Here is a 21022-nt window from a genome sequence, read left to right as displayed (position 1 = left end):
TCAACATTTTGTGAGATCTTGCATTATTTTAACCATCTTTTTGTTGGTTCAGTTTTGTAAAGCAATTCCAAAAACTCACTGAATAGTATTTTGACTTTGAAACAGACTGTCTGACCAACCAATGTTTAGTGAGATCTGTGCTTGACAAAATAAAGCATTGAGTGCCACTGAAGGGCTTGAAATGATTTTCAAGCTTGTGGGACCTTGTTTTCAGTATTTGAAGATTAAGAGAGGTTTGCAGAAGCATTTTCTATTTAACCTGAGATATCCTGATTCCGTTCAGATCTAATCAAAGATGTTGGGTTGAACCATACAAAGTTGCCAATCTTGTAAGTCAAAAATGGTTGAATATCAGCAATTTCATATGTTTGAATCTGATACTGTGAATAGTCTGAAATGTTTCCACTTTGAGGCAGATATTAAAGGATCAAATAAAAGCTGTTTACCTACAGATAAGAGTTTTGTAAGTATTCTCTAGCATGTTTGAGACATTTAGAAACTGATTCTGAGAAGCAAATCTTAATATTGAAAGCGAAAGTGAAGTTGCTCAGTCTTGTCTGACTCTTTGCAACCCTATGGACTGTAGGCTACCAGGCTTCTCCGTCCATGGGATTTTCCAGGCAAGAGTACTGGAGTGGGTTGCCTTTTCCTTCTCCAGGGTATCCTCCCAATCCAGGGATCGAATCCAGGTCTCCCAAATTGCGGGCAGATGCTTTACCCTCTGAGCCACCAGGGAAGCTGGTGTATATATGTGTCTGTGTAGATACACACACACACACACACACACACACACACACACACACACACACGTGTGGCTCATTCAATAAAAGAAACCTGCCTGCAATGCAGGAGACCTGAGTTCAATCCCTGGGTTGGGAAGATTCCTTGGTGAAAGGAATGGATATCCACTCCAGTATTCTTGCCTGGCAAATTCCATGAACAGAGGAGCCCGGTGGGCTCACAAAGAGCTGGACATGACTGAGGGACTACAACACATACACACACACGCACATATATATTTCAACACCTCTATTTCTCTCCTCAGCTTTGACTATATTTTTGGGCAGTCATTTCCAATCCTGGATATGATATTAGAGCAAGCTGCTGCTGCTGCTGCTGCTAAGTCACTTCAGTCACAAGCTGGAGGACTTAAAAAAAAAAAAAAGCCAGAATCTCACACCCAATCCCAGATAATCTGAATCAGTAAATTAAAAGAAGGACCTGGGGAGATGTATTTTTACTTCCTGGTAATTCTGACACTAACTTGTCTTAATAATTTGGTTAAGTGTGAGGGGCATGATATAATCCATGATATAACCCATAATCCATTCAGAAGTGAACTAACAGGGGCTCCCCTGGTGGCTCAGTGGTAAAGAATCTGCCTGCCAGTGCAGGAGAAATGGGTTTGATCCCTGATCTGGGAAGATCCCACATGCCGTGGAGCAACTAAGCCCGTGTGCCCAAGTCCGTGCTCCTCAACAAGAGAAGCCACTGTAACGAGAAGCCTGCACCTTGTGAGTAGAGAGTAGCTCCCACTTGCTACTATTAGAGGAAAGCCTGGGTTGCAATGAAGACCCAGCACAGTCAAAAATAAATAAATGAAAAAATTTTAAAGTAGGCTAACAATCTGTGTTATAAAAGGAATCTGTTTTGTTCTTTTTTACATGCTCATATCACTAGAGCTATACTCTTTTCAGAGTTTGATGAAGATAAGCAAGAAGCTTGAAACAGAATGTGGTAGATGTGAATAGTGGGCAAAAATTAGAAAAGTGATTTCAATTCCCAATTCTGGCATTTCCTCATTTTACGATCATGAGAGTCACTTAGCTTCTTGTACTTGAGTATAGTGCCTGATGCAGGGTAGGTCTGTGATGGATGCCAGTTGAATTAAAAATAAATATATGGACTTCAATCTACTTATCTGCAAAATGATGTTAAAAATATCTACCATTACCTGTTAAATAGTAAAGAAGGCTGAGTGCCAAAGAATTGATACTTTTGAACTGTGGTGTTGGAAAAGACTCTTGAGAGTCCCTTGGGCAGCAAGGAGATCAAACCAGTCAATCCTAAAAGAAATCAACCCTGAATATTCACTGGAAGGACTGATGCTGAAACTCCAATACTTTGGCCACCTAGTGCTGACTCATTGGAAAAGACCCTGATGCTGGAAAAGATTGAAGGCAAGAGGAGAAGGGGAAGATAGAGGATGAGATGGTCAGATGGCATCACCGACTCAATAGACATGACCTTCAGCAAGCTCCAGTAGATGGTGATGGACAGGGAAGCCTGGCATGCTGCAGTCCATGGGGTCGCAAAGAGCTGGACATGACTGAGTGAACAACAACATTACCTCTTAGGGTTCTTTTGAAGACAAATGAAATGCTTGGAAAATTTATCTGTAAAGTATTATAAGTACTCATATTTACATAAGTATATGAATGAATTAATAAAAAAAATATGAGGGGCACTATGGTAGAAACATAAAGAGCAATAAAATGGTGCCCTCCAGTGCTGGTGCCTTTGGTTCTGACACTGGTACTTTGGTCTATTCTTTTCACATCTGCCATCAAGTTCTTGGATTCAGGACCCAATCTTCCCATATGTCTCTTTGGAAAGAACAAATCCTACTTAGAGTGGTGGTTGTAATGAGAAATAGATACTATTTTAAAAGACACTTGTAAATGTCTAAAAATGCCTAATAGAAATCTATCCCCTAAATCATTTAAGAGTTGGAATACATATCTAGAAGATTTTACAAGCAAACAAAGGAAAAAGGAAGATATGAGGAAAGATTAACCAATGAAAATGCAGTTTTATGTATTGAAAAGTTCCATTAGTTCCTGGCAAGATTAGTAGATAAAGTCCAATGCTTAGAGTATTAAAAATTTCAAATTTCCAGAGAGAGAACAAAAGAAAGAAGATCAGCTTACATATAATTTTTCCTGTGTTACAATAGAAATTAGAAGATAGTAGAATAACATCCACCAGCTATCAAGAAAAGAAGACTGTGTTCCAAGATTCCTTTTTCCAGTCAAGATATTTTGCATCTTTATTGTTCAATGAAAAGACAGACATTTGTATATATATAAGGATTTAGGGAATATACTTTGCATGTATCCTACCTAAAGAAAACACTGGAAATATGGCAATTGAATGAGAACAGGATCTCAAGAAAGGGAAGATGAAAGAAGAAGTGGTGATGAGCATGTATATGGGATATAGACCTATGTAATATATATACACATACACACATACAAAGAAATACACAAATGCAAAATACATGTTCTGAACTGGAATTTATCAGTATTATGTGAGGAATCGTTAATAGGGAAGATGGGATCCAGAATAAATGACTAATGAACATATATAATATAAAAAAGAATACAAAACAATCCCTAGGAATAGCTTGGAATACAAAGATTCTATCTCAATAAAACTGAAGGCTTTGGAGGCTTGTGGTGGTAGTGGTGGGGAAAGAAAGAAGCAAATATGTTTGCTAGGAGATTGTGGGAATGGAATGCGGGGAGTAGAAAAATGATTAATCCTTTGGTGGAGGCTATATATTACCTTATGGAATAAAAGAAAGACATTGGTTTAATTATGTGCATTAACCAGAGAAAGGTAAGTACCAGCAGAATTTAAAAGTTTAGTAGAACTTCCAAAATGACCAAAAAAAGTAAGAAGAAATGTGACAAAGAAAAGTAAAGAAACAAGAAACTAGCAACAAAGTTAAATGAGTGAGACACATTAAAGAGGAAAGGAGCATGATTAAATATTTCAGAAAGATACTAAATAGAAGTTGGCTGAATTTCTCCAGCAAAGACCCTAGACTGTCAGATTATGTTAAAAAAAAAACAATATTCTGTTACATGTGGTTTATAAGAAATGCGCTTAAAATAATAAGACAAAAGTTAAAATAGCAAGAACACAACCACAAGCACAGCCAAATGCTTGCAAAAAAGGCATTATTATCTCTATAACTTTTGAAGTGGGCTATAACAACAAAAAAAGTAAGTCTACTTAAATCTATGTTAGAAATCCTACTATTTGATATTAAAATGATCTCCTTCTCCTTGCATGATTGCTGGAATCAGTGTTATTTTTCAGGAAAAATTAAAAAGATCAAGAACCACTTTTATTACCGTTTTGTGGGAGGCTTGAATGGCTTGTTTGAAGGCAGAAGTATGGGAGCTGCTTCGACTTCTCTTTGAGGAATAGAAAATCGGTACATGAAAAGAGCCCGTAGCTTGGCTAGAACCTAAGGCTTCTTGATGTTTATTATCTTCAAGGGCAATTAAATCATCGTAGAAATCTGTTTCCAAATCATCTTCTTTAGTTTGCACCTGGAGGAAAATCCACAAGAAATAAAACGTAATTTAGGAAATTAGAGCTATTTGTGAACACCTAATCCAATGATCATTCATTCATTGATGCATTCAGTAAACAGTTATTGTGGACCCATTTTCCTAGAGAACAAGGAATAGTATTAGTCCGTGTCTTCAGGAAGTTAATAGTTTAGTGAGGGAGAGAGACAATCAGACACTCAATGAGAGTAGCATTATGTTTCCAACGGGATTGCCACAAATAACTATAACATTCAGAGAGGCAATACTAGGGAAGTTACCATCAAGGAAATGACTCCTAAACTGAGATTTAGTGAGGTGACAAGAACACAGACCTAGTTTAGTCTGCCTGTGAATTTGATGCTCTTTTTAAGCTAATGGAAGGTATCTTTCAGAAAATTGAGACCTAGAAAAGTGGAGGGCAGATCTTGTCCTACTCTGCTCTGGCTCCATCCTGAACCCCTCAGACTTATTCATATACTAGGCATTAGCACTTCACTGGCCAAGTCTGCAAGACAGAGAACAAATCACCAATAATCCATTGGTTCTGTCTGGTAAGTGGTGATCGGTTTTCATCTGACCGGGTCTGGGAGGAAGAGAAAAAGCAGCCAGTGAAACTTGAATTATGAGTCCTTGATGAATTTTCCAAGCACAAGGTAAACCCTTGCTATGGTTATGCTAATAAGAGAACAATGGACAAATTTTTAAAAATTGCAAATTTGATTGATTGAAGAGTACCTCTTTATGTTAAAAGTGCTTGTTTTGTTGGTAATGAAAAAAACTCTTGTTTTAAATTATTTAATATTAAAATGCACTGTGAGGCAAACCACATGTCATAGTTAAATAGCTTGCACAATTAGTCAAGGGAAGAAATAACCCAGCTGCAAGAGAGTCTTGCTCAACAGTAAAATACAGTCAAAAGTTCAGGATTCCTTTGAGACATTGCAGTGCATGCTAGTTAGCTTTTAAAATGTCCAAAAATGAAGTGCATCCATTAACAACAAAGCAATACAACCATAATTAAATGTAGTTGCTGACATTTCTTTAATATTTGTTTAAAAAGCTTGACTACAAATATTTAGTTTTATAAATTAACTCTCATGTAAGAAAAGATGTGTCAACTTAAAGAAAAAATATATTTGCATATAAAGTAAGGACATTGGGTATCCTGGGAAGAAGCTCAGAGAAAATCTGACCATGTATGTTAGCTTGGTGAGAAAGCAAGTTTATCGCTGAGCAATGCTGAAAAATTGAACTGGGAAACTGGGGCCAGGCCTCCTATATTCTGATAAAGCATTTGAATTGACTTCTAAAGGCAAGATTTTGCATCTAATAAGTTCTTTAACAATATTAATTGAAGGATTGAAAAATTGGGGATGCCACATATTGTTTTGCAAAGATCATATTAACTGTAGCTAAACTAGAGGCAAGGAGAGCAGTTTAAAAAACTGTTGCAAAAAAGTTGAAACAGAAGAATGGCCAGATCGAGGGCAACATTGGTTGGGTAGAGACAAAGTGGTGGATTTGAAAGATATTTAGGAGGTAAATCAACAGAAGTTGTTGACTAAGAGGTGTATGTGTGTGTGTGTTCATGTGCCTGTGGGGGCGGGGGCAGGGGTGGGAAGAGAGAGAGAAATAATGAATGGGAATGCTGTTCCATGAACAGGAATATGGAAAGCCAAGACAATTTCAAAAGGAGAAAGATGAGTTCTTTTCATGATGTGTAAAGAACAGCTGGTGAGCTCTGATTAGCTTCATCTTCCTAGCTTTTCCCAGAAAGAGATGTTAAGCAAACTCTGGGAAAAAGGTTTTAATCCCCATTTTACATCTTATTTCTAGTCCATCCTGACTATCTGTGGATCTTGTGGGCTGATGACCTCCTAGAGCTTGACATGTGTCGACATTTCACTTTTGTATCTGAAGAAAGGAGCTGGGTTTGTAGGGAGGGGTAGAAAACAGTTGAGAGAGGCTGGGGGAATGGACAGGATGGTGACCCTTGGTTGCTTGTGATGTGAGGGTTAGAGACAGAACCTAAAGTTATGAATTTCACAAGGGATTTGGAGAGGCTTTGGGGCACTTCAGACCTTTGAAGTCTTTCAGGCTTTAGGATGCAGCAAGAAATGTTATCTAGGTAGGTCAGTATATTGGTAAGAATCAAAAAGACTAGTGATAACTGCGCTCTGTACTTTGCTGGTGACAGTAAGTACTTAGCGTCCAGCCAGTAGCAAGCAGCAACTCTTAAGAAAAGAGATGAGGTGTCCTGAGATAGTGATACAACTCTGGGGACTGGTGCAGGGGTCGTACTGTGACAGAGCTCTGCATTTAGCACTTGGGAGACCCCTGAGGGGCAAGATTCTTCCTACCGTCTTCCATTCTGACTTCCTGTCCAACTGCCTTCCATTCAGCAGCCTTCTCTAATCTTTGTGTACCAGCCAGCTCATGAATTCCATTGTCTCAATATGCTCTGATACTGTAGAAGAATGGAAGTCAGATGCCTGCTGAATTTCTCTTCCTCTGCTGTTTTCAGTGAGGAATAGCTTAGATTTGCACAGATGCCTGTTAATGGCATGAACAAAGTAATAGCTTGCTAACAGGGGTCAGTGGAAAGTGAGCTACTGTAAGGAAAGTAAGTGACCTTGGCTCTGGTCATTTTCAAACCTTCCTCAGCAGTTGAATCTTACCTACAGCCCAATTGCATATAGATAGAGACCAACTCAGGTAGCTTCTTAAGGTAGAACGAGTTTCAGAACTACATGGATAACGAAAAGAATATACTTTCTTCTGAATGAGGAATTTCAGGCTGTTATTTCCTGATGAAACTTGGCATGCAGGCTTGGGTTACTAAGTTACATGGGTAGATCCAGTATTCTGCGGGTAAATGTTTAAAAACCAATTGTCTGAGGGGGGGAAATAAACAACAAAAAACCCTGTGATTTAATACTACAGCATTGGCCTTTCTCTTGCTGTATATATTCCTACTATGCTGATTTCAAGCTAACTACCTATGTGATACTCTTGAATTCAAACTTGGAAAAAGATGCACAGTAGCAAATTATTATTTTTTGGGGGGGTGGGGAAGCTAATGGTTTTTAACAATTAGCAAGGACTGCCAATTGGCATTGACGGTTAAGTGTTGTGTCCTGCAAATTATTACGTAGTACTTTTATGATACAATAAATGCAAGTAGCTTCAAGAGCATAGATTCGTGGTCAAATGTGCCAAAATAATTGAGAAGTGATATATTTTGAGTAATTATCATGTGTTTTTAATATCTTTGTTTTAATTTAATATCTTTATTTAATCTTAATTTAAGATCATATATTTAATATCTAATAATGGTCATGTTTAATAATCAGCTTACAAAAGTCTTGAAAATTTAACAGTTGGCTTTTGTAAGCTGGAAAAGCTGACTCTAGCACATCATTGGTGAACTTCACAGGTGATAACTTTTAAATGAGAGTTTATGACAGGTACTCAGACCTGGCACTTGTTGTAGAGTCATTAATATCTTTCTTGATACTTTATTATCAAGGTCTCATCTGGCACAAATTCTCATTCACTGTGCCATTTACTTGCTGCATTACTCTGAGAAGGTTTCTAACTTCAATTATCTTAAATATCCTATTATTAATAAGAGGAACATAAAGTAAATTTCTCTTTCTGGGAAGGTTGTTATGGCACTTGAGTAAAACTCATAGTATTACTTAAGCGTAAAGTGTTAACTCTGCCCATATTTTACTATCATGTGTTGAGCCAAGATTTTTTACTTGTAAAACTGTATAAAAGAGATGCTTGCTGAGAGTATAGGCAGTATTTTTTTTGGGGGGGGGAGTTATTTATTTTGAAAGTAAGTTAATGGATTGGTTGTTTAGGAGCTAGAAAACTTCCTTCAACATAACAATAATGTATATAAACATTTGGGTTTTAGCTCCTACAAAGCCTACATCTTAAGAATAGAATACATCTTCCATCATTGACAGAATTTTTGATGCTATCTTTTCTTTGGAAATATGTCTCTTCTGAGTTCTTTTTCAGCATTCCAGCAAGACCTTCTCTACCTCCCTTGGTGGTAGTGAATCCTCTGGGGTTAGCATCTGCTGGATCTGTGGCGAGAGAGCGAGGATTTTCTTTACCTGCTCAGGGTCACTTGTTACTCTAGTCACATTTACTTCCAGGCAGAGGTGGGACTTCCCAAGGTAAGTCTCCCCAGAGGAGTTTGAACTTGACAGTTGGATTCCAAGACTGTATCCATTAATATGTATTAGATGGTTTTTAAGTCGAGTTTGTCAAATTGGAAAATGACTGTATTTATATGAATATAATCTTTTTTTTTAAAGGATCGAATGATTTGCTGAATTCATATTATCTGAAAAGTGGTCTCAGAAATCATTAGATTTTCTGAAATTCTCCCTAGCATGTCAAATTTGTATGCATGGATACAACAATTAAAGTCCTGTCTTTCCTGTTTGCCTTATCATAAATGAGAAGAAACAAACTGTTTACTTTAGTTCAGCAAGTATGGAGTACTTATCATGTGTAAGGCGCTGGGATAGATTCTAAGAATATATAACACACTGCTCCTTATGACTCAGAAAAATGAAAAGAAAACCAAACCAACTAGTAGAATGGGATGGAAGGTAAGTAGAATTACCCCCATTATGCTTAAATTCATCTGGATTTTTAAAATGTGTTTTATGTCTAAATTTTGTGGTTATCTGAGAGAACTATGGTAGAAGATTCTGAATACACCAAGTCATTTATCTGAGTGGGGACCTAGTATAGCTATTTGTTCATGGGAGAAAGCATGGACTCTGGAATTTGGAAAAGTTGTGCTTAAATCTTGAACCCAACTACTTGATAGATGCTTAACTTTGGGCAATTTAGTTTCCTTGTTTTCCATCTGTGAATTGAGGATGAAAACACGGACATTACTGAGCTGTGGAAGGAATAAATGTCAGCACATGATAGTGATGAAGAATGCTCATTACCTTTTTATTCTGTCCCTTCCTTCATGACTCTCTTTTCATTGAAATTTAGCTTATAATCACCATTGGCATTTGGAATGCCCTCAAGATAGGTTGTCGTACCTCAAAGTTGACATTTTCTAGATTGGCCGCAACACGGTATGGATTACTTGCTCTACTGCTTTTGACAGTTCTACACACTCCTCCAGTGAAAGAGTTATCAAGGACTTCTCCTCTGGGCTCTCCTGCCAGGAAATGAAACCTAGAAACAGAGTAATTTTTAAGAATTCAATAGATGTAAAGCAGTCTTTAACATTTATTGTATTTATATGAAAGAAATTCTTCTCTTAGGCATGTTTTGACTCTTGACAGATGGCTTGAAGGAAAGTCCATGTTTTCCAGTTTATGGAGAGGTATCCAAAAAGGTATGGAAGTCAGAGAGCGTCCAGGTCGGTGAGCACACGGAGGTGCAGGTGAGTGGTACCTAAGCAAGGCATGGAAGCTCATGCCCTTTCCACATCCCTGCCATACCTATCTCTCCCAAAAGGGTGTTCATCTGTTAGGTTCTCTCTATTCCACTTATTTAATTGTTCCAACCTTTCACTATGAGATAAAATTTAGGTTTATAATTATTTCATGACTTACAAAACCAATACAAACTTTGGAAGCAGATTATGAAATAAATTACTACATAATTTATGCCATTCTGGGTCCACTGTCTTTACTATCATACAGTAAAAGAATTCTTATAAAGAGCTAATAATGAAATAGTAACAGCAATATTTTAATAGAATTATAATCTATTATTATTGTTTATACTAATAACTATAATGATATTTAAAATCTGTTTAACAAATGCTTACATAATGTTTACTGTGTCTAGTACTGTTTGATCTGTATTTGATATTAATATTATATTTAATTAATATTTATGACAACCATGTGATATAGGCACAATTATTATACCCATTTTACAAATGAGGAAATTGAAGCACAGACAGATTAATTAGCTTAATACAAATCAAGTATTTAAGAAACTGTTTCGTGGTAGATAAGAACTACTCCAGAATGCTGATTGTTTTCCAAGTTCTTATAGATATTAATATCTGTTAAATTAATTCTTTAAAAAAAGTTTTTGTCAAAAATTTAGTATTGCTGAATCACATATGATGAGATAATGCGTGCACGCTTAGTTGCTTCAGTCATGTCTGACTCTTTGTGACTCTGTAGACTGTAGCCCACCAGGCTCCTCTTTGCATGGAATTCTCCAGGCAAGAATACTGGAGTGGGTTACCATGCCCTCCTCCAAGGGATCTTCTCAACCCAGGGATTGAACCCATATCTCCTGCGTCCCCTGCCTTGCAGGTGGATTCTTTACCACTGAGCCACCAGGGAAACCAATGATGAGATCATAGAAAATACCCATAATGGTGTCTGCTGCCCATTTCTTGGGCACAGAGCTCCCAAAACCCATGTAATTTATGTAGTAAGAGCACTAAGAGCATCTTTTTTTCCTAATATTTAGTCTTTGACCTCAGTTTTTGACACAAGGCTTCTAACACCTTGGAATTTCTTGAGTGACAAAAGTGCCTTTTGTTCCAATGAGGTGATTCTTTGTGGGCTCCCAGATGGGTGCTGGTCACAACACAGATCCTGCCATGATTCAAAGCTTAGAATTTTTAGCCCTACCTTCCATTGTCCAGAGAGGGGAAAGGGGCTGAAAACAGGGGTAATGACTGATTACGCCTATGTAATGAAGACTCCATAAGCATCCCAAAAGTATGGGGTTCAGAGAGCTTCCAGGTCAGTGAGCATACGGAGGTGCAGGTGAGTGGTACTTAAGCAAGGCATGGAAGCTCATGCCTCTTCCGCATCCTTGCTGTACCTATCTCTCCCAACAGGGTGGTCATCTGTATCCTTTATCATATTCTTTCATAGCAAACTGGTGAATTTAAGTAAATTGTTTTACTGGCTTCTATGAGTAGCTCTTGCAAATTAATCAAACCCAAGGAGGAGTTTATGGGAATCTTCAGTGTGACAGGAGCACATATGCGAACCTGAACTTGCAATCGGTGTCTGACATTCTGGGGGGAGCGGCGGCAGTCTTGCAGGACTGAGCCCTGAACCGAGGGGATCTAATACTGTCTTCAGGTAGCTGAGGTCAAAATTCAATTAAATTGTGGGGCAGTCAGCTGGGGTCACAGACAATGACTTGGTGGGGGAAACCCCCTGCCTATGTCTGGCATCAAAAGTGTTGAGGTGTGGCAGTGGTGTGAGAATAAAAGATGTACATAACAGGAAAACCCACATGTCAATCAAATCTCAGTAAAACTGATAAAAAAGAATGATTCTTACCTTTCCTGTAAGATATATCTCATAGTCAAATTCTCATCCATATTTGAGTTTGTATAAGTGGGCATTTGAGGGAGGAAGTAAGAGGAGCTGGTCTGGGAAAAACTTTCCAAAGTACTTAAGTTAACATGACTAACACAGGTGTTTAGGACTCATTTTCTGAGTTAAGAGGGGTCAATGAGGAAAAAAAAAACTGATGATCTTATACTGCCCTTATCCAGTCTACTTATAAGTTCATCACTAGCAAGAAAGGGCTTGAGGAAAATGGCTCGCAGGTCATGAGGAATCTCTGATGGTAGTCACTGCTGGCAGAGGCTGAAGATAGGACTTTTGTGGAGGTGGCCCTCTTAGGGCACCCCAAGGAGACTTTTAGAAGTGAAGTCAGCTATGTAGCAGTTTTTAGCACTATTTTCTCTACTCACCTCTGTGGTATTTAAGTTAATTTTAAATATTTTGGTGTCTCAAACACATTGTGGCTTTTATTATGTTAGGTTTCTAAAGTGTTTTATCTAATATGACTTTAATGTTATATTTTATAACTTTTTGAATTTCATTAGAATTTCTGTATATAAATATGCATGGGTGTTTGTGTATTTATTTCTACGTGTGTGTGTGTGTGTCTGTGTGGATGCATTTTTACCTTGTCTGAGCCTGAGAGAACATAAGCAGCACACTATTATTGCCTGGTTCTTGCTTCAGATTTCAGACCTGGTGACTGATGTTGACAAAGTAACAATGTTGGAATGTCTTATTAAATTCTTTATTGGAAAGATGCCATTTAAAAGTGAAGGACAGTCACTCAGGAAGCTTCTTTTTTTGGGTAGAAATGTGTTGGAGAGAAGCAGCGATTTTAAGGCCAGAAAATTAGAGATTCCAGTAAGCAGCTCTCAGAACTCTCAATCCCTGGGGAGGCGAGGAGAGGACTGGCTGTCCCTGAGCCAGCGGGTTTTGCTCATTTCTGAGAATCCTTGGGACAGCAGCTCTGGCTGGCAGAGTCCCACATGGTCCTTCTGCCAAAGTACACACAGCATGTGGTCTTTCCCATCTGTAACTCGAGAGTCTGGATCAACTGAACAAGAGGTGAGTTTGTAATGTTACCCAGAATCAATCAGAACATTGGAAAATGGGATTATCAGTGGGAGGTTTTGGCTGAGTTTTTCTTCCAAAGAAAAGAAAAAAAGGAAACCATTTCTGTACCTTGACAAGAAGATGCTGTGAAACACTCTTGTTGAAATAACTCTTAATTAGGAGTTCTCAGTTCAGTTCAGTTCAGTCGCTCAGTTCAGTTCAGTCGCTCAGTCGTGTCTGACTCTTTGCGACCCCATGAAGCGCAACACAACCTCAAATCAGTTTGTAGCCATCCAACTTAGAGCTGGGGAAATTACAGCTGAGAGATGTTCACTTACTTGGTCATGATATTGTGAATTAATGCAGAAGTAGGTGGTGGCTCAGACGGTAAAGAATCTGCTTTCGATCCGGGAGGCCTGGATTCGATCCCTGGGTCAGGAAGATCCCCTGGAGAAGGGAATGGCTACCCACTCCAGTATTCTTGCCTGGAGAATCCCATGGATGGAGGAGCCTCCTCTCACTTCCAGATTAATGGCTGTTGCACTTTATTGCTGTACTTGAGTTTGGTTCTACAGCTGCTAGTTTTCATTCTAATCAAATGAGGTTGTATTTGCAACTGTTGCTGTTTGTCTTTAGAGCCTCAAGGTTTCTTTTTATGCAAGTCGGGCAGTACAAGTAAAGACTTTAAAAATCTCACTACAAAGCAATAAAAGCCCGTATAATACTATTTGCTTTCTGGCCAAAAACTGAAGGGAGAATTATTTATCATGAGAACAGGAGAGTACAAGAAATTACCTTTACTGGTTTTTCTTATGCTTTCAACTAAGGCTTAGCTCTTGTTTTCTTTTCTTTTTCTGCTTTTTTTTTTTTTTAAATAGGATTGTAATAGGGAAATATTGTGAATAAGTTTTAGAAGATCAACGCTCAATGGTGATTTTTAAAATACCAGTCACTGAATGATGCTTAAACACCATTTGAGAAGTGGAATATTTCCTGCCATATCAGTAAACAAAGGATGTTAGCAATTGCAGCTACCACCAATGGTGAACTGGTGAGCCCTGAGGGAACTCAGGAAGGAAAGAATACCTGCCATAAGACTTTAAACAAGCTATGTTTATGAAGTACTCATAGCATTGTCTACTACGCACTGAATGTGAAAATGCTAAATTTAAATTATCATTTTACTTTATTAAATAGCTAAAAATTAAAAGTAATTATTTTTATCATTAAGCCTGGCAGCCAAGTATCAGGGGCAGATAGGACTAGTGGGAGGAGTAAGAGGTTAATGAGGAATGTGAACAGGGGTGGGTCTCACTGCTTCATTGCTGCTTCCAGCTCTGGTTTTGAAATGGTTTTACTTCCCAAATGATAAAAAGATGTTACATACCCCATGCCCATCAGCTGTACACTAGGGATGGGTTTATAGCTCCGTGAACATACTGGTTTTTTTCTCCCACAATTCCTTTCATCTGAATTGTCTCCACAATCATTTTCTCCATTGCATTCCAACTTGCTGGCAATGCAGCGACCTGGTCAAGAAATAGTAATATGGACAACAAATGGTCACTTAACAGAGTATTTATTGATTTGAAACATGTTTACTTTAAATTTCAAGGGAAGGTAGAGGGCCAGTTTTCATTATTTTTGATGGGAAATAAGGAAATGGAATAACAAACTGATATTTTCTCTTCTTGTTTAGGATTGCAAGAGTCTGGATAGAATTAGTCACTCCTGAGCTGATTGTCTTAAATCAAAGAAACAACTCTAGAATCCCATTCCCACTACAGTGAGCTTGCTGCAGAAATCATGTTCTGTAGGAGAAAATTAACAATAAGCTCAGAATTTTGTTTTAATTCAGGATAATAGACTCAAGGTCACTGCTTTTATTTTTAAAAAACTATAATTTCACACACACATGTCTACTGGTACACATAACAATGTGACTTAATGTCTAAAATTTTATATTGAGAGAAAGAAGCTGGACACAGACGAGGCATGCCATCTGAGTCTTTTATCTCATGTTCAAGAATAAGAAGGATTAACTAGAAACAGGAAACAGGGAACTTTTGGGGTTTATGGAGATTTTCTGTACCTTGATTGGGGGTCATTTACGTGGGTGTATATATTTGTCAAAATCAAATTGCACACTTACTATCAGTATATTTTACTATATATAATTATTTTGAAAAGTGAAAAAAAAAGTGAAAGTGTAAGTCACTAAGTTGTATCTGACTCTGCAACTCCATGGACTGTAGCCCTCTAGGCTCCTCTGGAGTTTTCTAGGTAAGAATACTGGAGCAGGTTACCATTCATTTCTCCAGTGGTTATTCCTGACCCAGGGGTAGAACCTGTGTCTCCTGCAATGCACGCAGATTCTTTACTGTCTGAGTCACCAGGGAAGCCCCCACTTTACTATACATTATTAAATATTTTATTGTAGATATTCACTATATATGATTACTGTTATAATTACCATTAATAAGAGTTTCACTACATACAATTTACTATATCTATTTTTTGGACACATTAAATGCCTGGATACCACAGTGTTAGATAGCAAGAGAGATGTTGTGGGGAGGGAGGTGGGAGGGGGGGTCATGTTTGGGAACGCATGTAAGAATTAAAGATTTTAAAATTAAAAAAATAAAAAAAATTAAAAAAAAAGAAAACAGTACCAACTCAGATAATTCTTTCTTTTAAAACTTGCTGAATTTCATTATGATCCTAGGAAACAGTGTGTGCCTGTATATTACTGAAATTGAAACACTCTTTCTACAATGACAGATAGCCCGTCTCCTGCTCCTCAGTCTCTTGCGTATAATCAGGAATGCTGGCATCTGTACCATTATGTACAAGTCTCATCAACAGTGATTGAATGTTTTACTCAGGACTATCTTATCTGGAAAATTCCATGGATAGAGGAGCCTGGTGGGCTATACAGTCCATGGGGTTGCAATGAGTCAGACATGACTGAGCGACTGAGCACCTTCATGCACACACACACACATCTCATTATCTATCTTAAATTGTGGTCAACATTTCAATACAGCTATGAGTGACTATTTTGATCAACTGAAATGCTTGAGGAAATTAGATATTTTGTTGAATTGATTTTTTTAACTAATAAAGAGTTCCCCAGAAAGCACTTAGTTTCAACTTTTGGGGGGTTAATAATCTTAATGGATGATAGAAAAAGCAAGAGAATTCCAGAAAAAAAATCTACTTCTGCTTTATTGATTAGGCCAAAGCCTGTGACTGTGTAGATCACAACAAACTGGAAAATTCTTCAAGAGATGAGAATACCAGACCACCTTACCTGCCTCCTGAGAAATCTGTATGCAGGTCAAGAAGCAACAGTTAGAACTGGACATGAAACAACAGACTGGTTCCAAATAGGGAAAGGAGTACATCCAGGCTGTATATTGTCACCCTGCTTATTTAACTTATATGCAGAGTACATCATGCACAATGCCGGACTGGATGAAGCACAAGCTGGGATAAAGATTTCCAGGAGAAACAACCATAACCTCAGATATGCAGATGATACCACCCTTATGACAGAAAGTGAGAGGTACTAAAGAGCCTGTTGATGAAAGTGAAAGAGAAGAGTGAAAAAGCTGGCTTAAAACTCAACATTCAAAAAACTAAGATCATGGCATCCAGTCCCATCACTTCATGGCAAATAGTTGGGGAAACAATGGAAAGAGTGACAGACTTTATTTTCTTGGACTCCAAAATCACTGCAGATGGTGACTGCAGCCATGAAATTAAAAGACATTTGCTCCTTGGAAGAAAAGCTATGACCAACCTAGACAGCATATTCAAAAGCAGAGACATTACTTTGCCAACAAAGGCCCATCTAGTCAAACCTATGGTTTTTCCAGTAGTGATATATGGATGTGAGAGTTGGACTATAAAGAAAGCTGAGGACCAGAGAATTGATGCTGTTGAACTGTGGTGTTGGAGAAGACTTGGGAATCCCTTGGACTGCAAGGAGATCAAACCGATCCATCCTAAAGAAAATCAGCCCTGAATATTCATTGGAAGGACTGATGCTGAAGCTGAATCTCCAATACTTTGGCCACCTGATGAGAATTGGCGCATTGGAAAAGACCCTGATGCTGGGAAAGATTGAAGGTGGAAGGAGAAGGAGACGACAGAGGATGAGATGGTTAGATGGCATCACTGACTCAGGACATGAGTTTGAGCAAGCTCTGGGAGTTGGTGATGGACAGGGAAGCCTGGCATGCTGCAATCCACGGGGGTCACAAAGAGTCGGACACGACTGAGCAACTGAGCTGAGCTGAAGAATCATCAGTAAGAAAGGTGGAATGTAATGCAAGTAATTAAATCATCCTTTGATTATTCAAAATTTTATATCAAGACATTTATTATAGGTACGAGCATCATAATCACACAAGACTGAAAATATAGAGGGAATTAAATTCCTGTCAATCCTAAGATATAACCTGAAAGATACCCTATTTTTTAAAATAACACATCTCTGGTTTTTCTTGTTTGCTTTTCTTAGGGCAATGCAGAATGGTTAATTTAGTTTGAAATAGAGATGCTTTACCTAAAGGAGAAAAAAAAGACATATCTTACAGTTTTTAAAAGTTTTGAACATAGTACTCACAAATTTGAAAAAGAGCTGATTTTTTATATTTTACACTAAAACTCCCATTTTATCAGATGGAGGTAGAGATACACTTGTAAGGTACAATTCTCATTAACCTAGGTTTATGATCAGGGTACCAGATATGTAAGAAAGTCTATTCATTTGATACTTCTGTAATGGAGCAGGACCCTGTGGGGCTTTTCCAGCTAGCGTTCTCTCATATCCCCTGCTTTAGCTCCTCTCTGAAGTACCTACTGAATATATATATGTGTGTGTGTGTGTGTATACTTTTGAAGCACATGTCCTGAGTTGTTTCACAGGTGTGAGCATCCCCCACCAAATGGAAGATGTTAACCTCTTGATGACGATGAACACAAAGCCCCAGGCCTCCTGGAGCCTAAGGACTGATAGTGACACACCCCTGTTACCTCATCACCAGCCAGTTAGAGAACTGTGCATGAGCTGATCACATATCCTGTGACTCCCTTCCCTTACCTGGCTTTTAAAAATGCTTTAGTAAGACAAATGCTAACAAGTATGAAAGGGGAAATCAACAATAACACAATAATAGTGGGAGACTTTAATACCCCACTCACACCTATGGACAGATCAACTAAACAGAAAATTAACAAAGAAACGCAAACTTTAAACGATACATTAGATCAGTTAGATCTAGTTGATATCTACAGGACATTTCACCCCAAAACAACGAATTTCACCTTTTTTTCAAGTGCTCATGGAACCTTCTCCAGGATAGATCACATCCTGGGCCATAAATCTAAACTTGATAAATTCAAAAAAATCGAAATCATTCCAAGCATCTTTTCTGACCATAATGCATTAAGATTAGATCTCAATTACAGGAGAAAAACTATTAAAAATTCCAACATATGGAGGTTGAACAACACACTTCTGAATAACCAACAAATCATAGAAGAAATCAAAAAAGAAATCAAAATATGCATAGAAACTAATGAAAATGAAAACACAACAACCCAAAACCTGTGGGACACTATAAAAGCAGTGCTAAGAGGAAAGTTCATAGCAATACAGGCATACCTCAAGAAACAAGAAAAAAGTCAAATAAACAACCTAACTCTACAACTAGAAAAGGAAGAGTTGGAGAACCCCAGAGTGAGTAGAAGGAAAGAAATCTTAAAAATTAGGGCAGAAATAAATGCAAAAGAAACAAAAGAGACCATAGCAAAAATCAACAAAGCCAAAAGCTGGTTCTTTGAAAGGATAAATAAAATTGACAAACCATTAGCCAGACTCATCAAGAAGCAAAGAGAGAAAAATCAAATCAATAAAATTAGAAATGAAAATGGAGAGATCACAACAGACAACACAGAAATACAAAGGATCATAAGAGACTACTATCAGCAGTTGTATGCCAATAAAATGGACAACGTGGAAGAAATGGACAAATTCTTAGAAAAGTACAATTTTCCAAAACTGAACCAGGAAGAAATAGAAAATCTTAACAGACCCATCACAAGCACGGAAATTGAAACGGTAATCAGAAATCTTCCAGCAAACAAAAGCCCAGGTCCAGACGGCTTCACAGCTGAATTCTACCAAAAATTTCGAGAAGAGCTAACACCTATCCTCCTCAAACTCTTCCAGAAAATTGCAGAGGAAGGTAAACTTCCAAACTCATCCTGTGAGGCCACCATCACCCTAATACCAAAACCTGACAAAGATGTCACAAAAAAAGAAAACTACAGGCCAATATCACTGATGAACATAGATACAAAAATCCTCAACAAAATTCTAGCAATCAGAATCCAACAACACATTAAAAAGATCATACACCATGACCAAGTGGGCTTTATCCCAGGGATGCAAGGATTCTTCAATATCCGCAAATCAATCAATGTAATTCACCACATTAACAAATTGAAAAATAAAAACCATATAATTATCTCAATAGATGCAGAGAAGGCCTTTGACAAAATTCAACATCCATTTATGATAAAAACTCTCCAGAAAGCAGGAATAGAAGGAACATACCTCAACATAATAAAAGCTATCTATGACAAACCCACAGCAAACATTATCCTCAATGGTGAAAAATTGAAAGCATTTCCCCTAAAGTCAGGAAGAAGACAAGGGTGCCCACTTTCACAGCTACTATTCAACATAGTTCTGGAAGTTTTGGCCACAGCAATCAGAGCAGAAAAAGAAATAAAAGGAATCCAAATTGGAAAAGAAGAAGTAAAACTCTCACTGTTTGCAGATGACATGATCCTCTACATGGAAAACCCTAAAGACTCCACCAGAAAATTACTAGAGATCATCAATGAATATAGTAAAGTTGCAGGATATAAAATCAACACACAGAAATCCCTTGCATTCCTATACACGAATAATGAGAAAGTAGAAAAAGAAATTAAGGAAACAATTCCATTTACCATTGCAACAAAAAGAATAAAATATTTAGGAATATATCTACCTAAAGAAACTAAAGACCTATATATAGAAAACTATAAAACACTGATGAAAGAAATCAAAGAGGACACTAATAGATGGAGAAATATACCATGTTCATGGATCGGAAGAATCAATATAGTGAAAATGAGTATACTACCCAAAGCAATTTACAAATTCAATGCAATCCCTGTCAAGCTACCAGCCACATTTTTCACAGAACTAGAACAAATAATTTCAAGATTTGTATGGAAATTCAAAAAACCTCGAATAGCCAAAGCAATCTTGAGAAAGAAGAATGGAACGGGAGGAATCAACTTGCCTGACTTCAGGCTCTACTACAAAGCCACAGTCATCAAGACAGTATGGTACTGGCACAAAGACAGACATATAGATCAATGGAACAAAATAGAAAGCCCAGAAATAAATCCACACACATATGGACACCTTATCTTTGACAAAGGAGGCAAGAATATACCATGGAGTAAAGACAATCTCTTTAACAAGTGGTGCTGGGAAAACTGGTCAACCACTTGTAAAAGAATGAAACTAGATCACTTTCTAACACCGTACACAAAAATAAACTCAAATGGATTAAAGATCTAAATGTAAGATCAGAAACTATAAAACTCCTAGAGGAGAATATAGGCAATACACTCTCAGAAATAAATCACAGCAGGATCCTCTATGATCCACCTCCCAGAATTCTGGAAATAAAAGCAAAAATAAACAAATGGGATCTAATTAAAATTAAAAGCTTCTGCACAACAAAGGAAACTATAAGCAAGGTGAAAAGACAGCCTTCTGAATGGGAGAAAATAATAGCAAATGAGGCAACTGACAAACAACTAATCTCAAAAATATACAAGCAACTTATGCAGCTCAACTCCAGAAAAATAAACGACCCAATCAAAAAATGGGCCAAAGAACTAAATAGACATTTCTCCAAAGAAGACATACGGATGGCTAACAAACACACGAGAAGATGCTCAACATCACTTATTATTGGAGAAATGCAAATCGAAACCACAATGAGGTACCACTTCACACCAGTCAGAATGGCTGCGATCCAAAAATCTGCAAGCAATAAATGCTGGAGAGGGTGTGGAGAAAAGGGAACCCTCCTACACTGTTGGTGGGAATGCAAACTAGTACAGCCACTATGGAGAACAGTGTGGAGATTCCTTAAAAAATTGCAAATAGAACTACCTTATGACCCAGCAATCCCACTGCTGGGCATACACACC

General features: G+C 37.8%; 1 protein-coding gene across 4 annotated transcripts in view; it reads right to left on the bottom strand.

The window, feature by feature from the left end:
- C6 (complement C6) overlaps positions 1-21022 on the bottom strand; it is a 77047-nt gene that overhangs the window by 41146 nt on the left and 14879 nt on the right. For all 4 annotated transcript variants that reach the window (XM_069555805.1, XM_069555808.1, XM_069555806.1 and 1 more), the window contains 3 exons: positions 14115-14256; positions 9431-9569; positions 4143-4343 (listed from right to left, as the gene is read on the bottom strand). In XM_069555805.1, coding sequence (XP_069411906.1) covers positions 4143-4343; positions 9431-9569; positions 14115-14256 — 482 coding nt within the window. The remainder of the gene's footprint in view (positions 1-4142; positions 4344-9430; positions 9570-14114; positions 14257-21022) is intronic.

The sequence above is a fragment of the Ovis canadensis genome, chromosome 16 (genome assembly GCF_042477335.2).
Source record: "Ovis canadensis isolate MfBH-ARS-UI-01 breed Bighorn chromosome 16, ARS-UI_OviCan_v2, whole genome shotgun sequence".
Classification (NCBI taxonomy): Eukaryota; Metazoa; Chordata; class Mammalia; order Artiodactyla; family Bovidae; genus Ovis; species Ovis canadensis.
This window is presented reverse-complemented; position numbering and strand designations above follow the sequence as displayed.